Source organism: Sinohyriopsis cumingii, chromosome 2 (assembly GCF_028554795.1).
Source record: "Sinohyriopsis cumingii isolate HCF-2022 chromosome 2, ASM2855479v2, whole genome shotgun sequence".
Lineage (NCBI taxonomy): Eukaryota > Metazoa > Mollusca > Bivalvia > Unionida > Unionidae > Sinohyriopsis > Sinohyriopsis cumingii.
In genome coordinates, this window is record NC_142962.1 from 161,714,768 (window position 1) to 161,721,755 (window position 6,988).

Genomic DNA, 6,988 nt, shown 5'->3' on the forward strand with positions numbered 1-6,988 from the left:
TTCCCTTGAGGCTAAACAATCCCACGATTTTTCTCCATGTTAAATTTCCATTGAGGCTAAACCGTCCCGGGGGGGGGGGGTCTGTAATGCTAATTCCCATTGAGGCTGAATCGTCCCCCTTCACTACTCCTTTGTCAAAAGTAGTGTTGAAAATCCTTAAGACTGATGAAGCTTTTACTCACCTTCACACCCTGAGAAATTGATTTCACCCCACGTGGAGTCCGCCTGACATACAGAGAACCCGCTGCCTTTCTGTCCTTTGGGGCAGGGATAAGATTGATTCTGGCCGTACGTTTTGCCTCCTGGACATGAGATGGCTGCATATATAAATGACAAAACAAACAAATGCTATGATTATGCCATAATTCAGTTTTATGTTCAGCGTTGTCTAATATGTGAAGATGAGTGTTATTTTAACTCGTGATAACTATAGACAATGAAAATTACAAGAACAAAGTATTAATTACACCAAGAAATAATACTGTTACAAGCCAGGGGTCTTTACTTGACCGAGCGGTTGTCAAACCCTGGCGCGATTCCCGCTAGAAGTTAAAAGTTTACCTCAAATTTCCAAAGACTTCCATACAACTTCAGTTGTAAATCAGAAAGCCCGACGTGTCCGTTCTATATATAATTTTTACTCTAATCAATGCAAGACCACAGATCTCACAACCTGCCAAATATATATCAACCGCACATCTGCATGTTTTCTCTTCACCAGGTTTCCGTACCGCCGGCAGTTCACGCCGTACAAACTATGCATTTATCTCCTAACACAGAGAACTATTTTAACTACCCAACCTTAGGCCAGTAACACTGTGGCTTCCAGGCACATTTCGCCAGTACAACTGCATCACATCTGCCACCATGGCAACATAAACGGTATCTGCCAAGTCCCTTCTTACTGATTGCATTGTGCAATTTACCGGTTTGCTACCGTAAATACTGTCACTGCAGTCACACAAACAATGTACACCACTAAATTTTAGTAGGGACTTTGTTTGTTATTACAGGGTCACTCATTCAGTTTTTACCTGAATTCACTACTAGTGAACCATAACATAATGGAAAGTCACTAACACTTCACTCCGTGACGTTTGTTCCTAGTAATTGGCTAATTATTTCGGGCTAAGGAATATTTCCATTGCAACAAATTCCAATAATCTGGCAAGTAATCACCACAATATAAGAATTCCTTAAAACGGTGCGCTATAACCAAAACGAGTGTACTATAAATTTATTACAATACGAAGCATATGCGATACAATATAAGTATCTAGCTTTGCATGCGTGCACGTCAGGCATGGACGATATAATGTTTTTCCGTGTAATTGCAGTTTAACTCGGATTGACGGCAACATCACAATCAATACTCAGTAGAATGGAAGCAAGTAAAACCTTAAATATATGGATTATTGACATAATGGTTTTATGTGTAGCAATGGATTTTTTTTTCTTACGTATATCAAGGCATGCAAATTCGCATCCGGGTTCGGCTAGAGTCTTTGGTAAACACACGGCATTTTCTGGACAGGGCTTGTTGAAACACTCGGGAAATATCTGTGATAAATAATTGCACAGTAAATATAGCTCAGTTCTGATGTTATGACAGCCACATGTACAAAGATATGCAAGTAATATTGATTTTTAAACAAGAAAAGAAAACAACACTAATGATTCTAAACATGTGCAAGCTGCGACGAATATTACATTTATTGTAACGAAAACTGGTCGGTTAACTTTTGACATTTTCACGAAAGAGATTGCACCAACAAGCATTGAAACCACTTTGTACTATTTCATATTTGATGGAGAGTCTTTTCAATACAGTCAGTGCCCTTTACCAAAAAATACCTTAAGCATCAATTATAGACATTTCAGTCTGTATATTGACGTATTTTGTACACTGCATCTATGGGACGACACGTGTATTAAATTAATATCCAAAAAATTCTTACTGCGAAAAATATTAAAGATATAATCACTCTAATAAATAAATCTTACAGACGGATAGAAAACCTATAGTTTCATTATTATCCTACAGGGTGCGTTACTCCGGCAAAGAGAATATAATCTTCAACTTTCTGGACCCACATTCAAAACATTATCTTTCGTCAACTATAAAGCACAGTGATGCATTAACGTATGCAACTTTATTGAGCTCGTATATCATTAATGCCAAATTCTATAAATAATACCAATCACTATTTTGGAACTAACGACCTAAATATAATGTGCATTTCGAAAGTATAGAACTTTTAATTTATGTCGGTTGCCTCCAGGAATAATCGAACATTTGTACTAATAGTACAACATTTATCCGTTTCTACTTATTGAATCCTGATTTAAAAGAAATGAAATGCTGCAACAGATAAGAATTCGTATTGGTAACGCTCCAGTTACAAAATAGTCCCTCTACTCTTTCTCCACTTCAGCATCCTAACAGACTGCCAACACGGTGCCAGACGAAGCTGTGGAACTCGATTCTTAGCCCTTGTGGATGAGCTTTCCCAAACCGCAGATCGAGGAGAACAGAATGGTAGTACGGCCTTGATTTTAGTAAAGAATTTGACCGTGTTCCCCATAACAGACGCCTTTGGAAGTTGGACCACTATGACATCAGGTGTAATGCTCTAAACCTGATCAAAGATTTTTTGTCAGACAATTCATGAGGGTTATCTCAGATGGAACAACATCAGACCCATCACGTTCTTAGCGGAGTACCTCAAGGGAACGTTTTGGATCTTATCTTCTTCGTCAATGACCTACCATCAACCGTCAAATCATACATAAGGCTTTTAGCAGACGATTCCATAGTCTACTGGGAAATCAACGCCCTCAAGCGCTGCACGATTATCCAAGGCCCGAACCTACCGGCTATTTGGGGAAGAACGTGTGGTATATCTTCCGCCCAGAAATATACACCGTCCTTAAGGCTGAACAGGAAGAAAGCTACGATCATTTCTAACTAAACCCTTAAAGTGCACAAGCTGGCCACTTATTATCTTGGGCTGGAATTCAGTCAAGTCTTCTCTTGAAAACGCCAAAATAGACAGATGGTGAAAAAAGGAACGGTACGGTATGTTTCCTGCGCCGCAACGAGGAAATTAAAAGTTCCGTATGTTTTTCGCTTGTGCGACCACTACTGCTCGACTGTGTGGAACCCACATAACAAAACCCTGACCATGTTCCTCAGTGCTGCTCGACCGTGTGGAAGTCATAAAACAGAGCTCTGATCAACACACTATAGATGATTCAGCTGAAGGCTGCTAAATACACCACAAACAGATATGGAAAAAAGTGTCAGTGCCTTGCTAGATTATCTCCAATAGGAATATCATGCGTCCACGAGAACTAAGGCCCGGCTGACAATTTTATTTAATAGACCGAAAACCAAGTGGACATACTCGCTGTCAAATATCGGACCTTAGCATCAAGCCGAACCAGGCCAAATCATACTAAGAAGTTCATATAAAAGTCAGCAGCAACAAATGTTTTCAAGTACAGCATGTTTCAACGCATAATAGGGATATGAATCAAATTACCGGAAGCAGTCGCTAAATCTACTGCCTTTGTATGTCACATTCTGTTTAGGTAAATACATCTCATTCCCGCCACGGTACCCATATTTGTCTTAGTATGAAGGCACAAAAACGTAGATTGACACTACTTCACTTCTTTCTGCCTTTCATATTATTACTCATGTACCCGTCCTTTCACGCTCCATATTTCATATTATATTTATCGAGCAACATCTGTTGTAAAGTGTTAGGCTAGTGTATCTCTGTAGATATGAATAGGTAAAAGCGCCAACACGCACCCCAAGATCGATTCGTAATTTCCTTTCAGTAGCTTATATATTCATGAAACCGGACGGCAGATCCAATATTGACTGCACAGTCTGTTCTACTCGAACCTGGTCGCCTAACGACTAAACTCATCTCGTGGGATATACATTTTCGCGATCTGCTGAGCTTTGCCTCAATTATTTAAGCTAAACCTTAGAACGCTCAACTTGTTATTCCCTTAAAAGATCAATACTACATTTTCCTAACACTAGACTTCCAGATATATACTGAGCTATCAAGGTCTTGAAAGTAGATGAAAATTATTGAGAAGGAACGAAGGAAGGATGAATGAATGAATGTTCATTAATTTAAATGGTTCATAGAATAATATATACAAAGTTGCATAAAAACAGAAATTTGAAATTATATACATGACATTAGACTAGAGTTCCTATGCAGAATCGACTTTATCTTCTAAAAAGGAAAAAAGTTGAATATTAAAATACTTAATCCATCTCGACTCACGGTATGCCCCAAACATCAAACTGCGAAATTATAGAATATTACTACAATTCTGCAGTCTAGCTTTAAACACATGTGTCGGGTTAAGCATAGTTCCAAATAAATAGAAGACACACATTTACAAAACAAAATGAGACCTCTCTCTGTCTCTGTTTGTCTCTCTCTCTCTCTCTCTCTCTCTCTCTCTCTCTCTCTCTCTCTCAAAACCAGCTATAAACATCGTGCACTGACTCAAAACATTAAATCACAAAAGGAGGAATACAAATGTTACAGAAAGTTTTTAAACAATAAAGCCTTAACAGAGTAACTAATCACTCCAAATCCAACCTCAACCCTCCTTTTAGCACGTACGAACGTACACCAAGTGCTCTGCTGAAAATCAAATCGGCCTCTTCATCGGACACGTTTGCAGAAATTACACGGTACAAATATGCACATTTCGTAACAAAGTGTAAAACGTATCCATTCGATACTAACTGTGGATTTAAACCAATGTCAAAACCTTATTAATAGCATAAATGCAATTAATTTTTATCTTAGTATCAAACAATATATAAATTTCGACATTACAGACATCACTTATCTACATACCCTGTGCTCTTACAGAAGAAACAATTACGGACACTCATTAGGATAGCCAAAGCTGTTCAGACATACACAATGTAACAACCTACATTAGATTTACATTATCTCCAGGTATGATCGTCAATATAAATCGTACAAATAAAAGGGGACAACACTTCTCCAAGTTTAATCCCATTCAGTACTTGCAAGACATTGGACTGGTATTTAGTCCATCTTGCAGAGAATAACAGAGAATAACTGTTCAGGTGATACAAAAGTCAAGCAATATATGCAGAGGTGCCATTATCCAAAGCTTCAAAAATTAAACTTTTTGTGGTTTACCCTGTTAAATGCCTTTCGATAGAACAAGTACATATATAACTATCAATTACTAGACAATACTTGACAGCTTCCTTGAAAGCAAATAAATACCTATCGGTAGATTGAATCTTTGTAAATGTAATCTGATTATCCGATGATAAAAATAGCTAATTAATATATGAGAGTTTCAACTGGACATACTGGAAACACTTTGAAATAAAGTGGCAAGTGTTAAAGGTCTACAGTTTTCATGCGTCTCAAACTCCCCTTTTCCTTTCTGTAATGGCGATGGGGCCATATTTATGAACGACATTATTACCACCACCAACACTACTCCCCTCTGAGAGATCGTGTACCAATCAATGATTAAGATATTCGTGAGTGCAATGGGTCCATAAAGTAGATGTTGTGACCCTACAAGAGCAAGAAATGTACATGTATCATATCCATTGAATCGAAAACATTGTGGGGCGAGTGAGGATCTGACGGATCTCTTTGAAATCATGGAATGTGATGGCGAAAAGCAGTCATTAAATGGGTCGTCAGATATCTGCAAGATATCAGATAATGGATGGAATAGATTAACTCAATGCATACGTACAACTTTCAAAGAAAGATTTTTCACAAAATCAAAACAGAGATGGGGGGCGAAAGAATAGCATTTGCTGTGATCATAAGAGACAGTATCTAAACTCACTTCCGGTTCCCATTTAGATATGTCTGAGTAGATCATGGCGGCGTTGTCAACCACAAATTCTGGCTTTTCTTCCTTGATCTTGCTGTTTAGTTCACAGAAGTTCGTCTTATTGTCGAAGTTGAAGGACCTGCAGATCGTCTGCTGCACACACGCTCGCGCACACTGCACGATATCTCGAACCTGTAAGGCCCAAATGCGGAATCCTTGCAAAGATTTTCCGTCTACCACTTTCAACGGGTTAGAAGATGTGCAGGTATTAGAATATACTATCCCTGTTTGTAAAAGGAGGAGACAGGGCGCCCACCATACTGACACAAACGATGACCACTTCATCACGGTCAATATTTCCCTCGGACTTGACAGAAAAGTTTATCATGCACAAACATTAAACCTGTAAACCTGTTGCAAGATTCTAGCCGTGAGATTCTAATCTCTGAAATGTTTGCCACAAACAATACCCTGGTAACTGTGTCTCCAAACAATTGAGTCTCCAGGTTGTCTGTACATTAATATTTCAAATCAACTGATAGCTATATTTCTGTATACATTTTAACAACCCTGTATCTCAAGGGAAATATAAACGAATATCTACAATAGAAGCGTATATGTTGATTGGCGCATATAAAATTCATTATCGGTGACTAGTTTTGGAATATATTTATAACTGATGTAATTTTCAGGATTCTGTTTTCACGGTATGCTGCCTCTCGTGTTGGATTAAGAGCCTCAAACTACCTACTGTTGTCAGCAATTATCAGGGGATTACCTCGAGTTAATTTTTAACAGAAAGAAAAATGAGATGGAGGCAGACTGCGTAGAAAAATATTCACAGAAGGGCTTTGATTACACAAACCTGCATTGATTTTAGTTTTAGTGATACTTGCCTGGCGTAGAGATAGAAGGAGCAGCAGAGAGGGTGAACAGACCACTTAGGGGAATGGTCACCCTTGTGTTTTACCAAAAAAAATAGTGACCACTCATAGAGGTCAATTACCACGTCTACGATTATTGTTTGTCCCAAACAGAACCGTAGACGCCCCTCTCTGCTGCTATCAATATTGGGAATCATCATCTGAATCATGGGAATCTTCATCTG

General features: G+C 38.5%; 1 protein-coding gene across 1 annotated transcript in view; it reads right to left on the minus strand.

Moving 5' to 3' along the window:
- LOC149806224 (uncharacterized) overlaps nucleotides 1-6,315 on the minus strand; it is a 138,974-nt gene extending 132,659 nt beyond the window's left edge. Inside the window, exons 1-3 of the mRNA XM_089951175.1 lie at nucleotides 5,893-6,315; nucleotides 1,461-1,560; nucleotides 183-317 (exon numbers count right to left, since the gene is read on the minus strand). Of these exons, the coding sequence (XP_089807301.1) occupies nucleotides 183-317; nucleotides 1,461-1,560; nucleotides 5,893-6,225 (568 nt within the window). The 5' untranslated portion in view covers nucleotides 6,226-6,315. The remainder of the gene's footprint in view (nucleotides 1-182; nucleotides 318-1,460; nucleotides 1,561-5,892) is intronic.
- Between the last annotated feature and the right edge of the window lie 673 nt (nucleotides 6,316-6,988).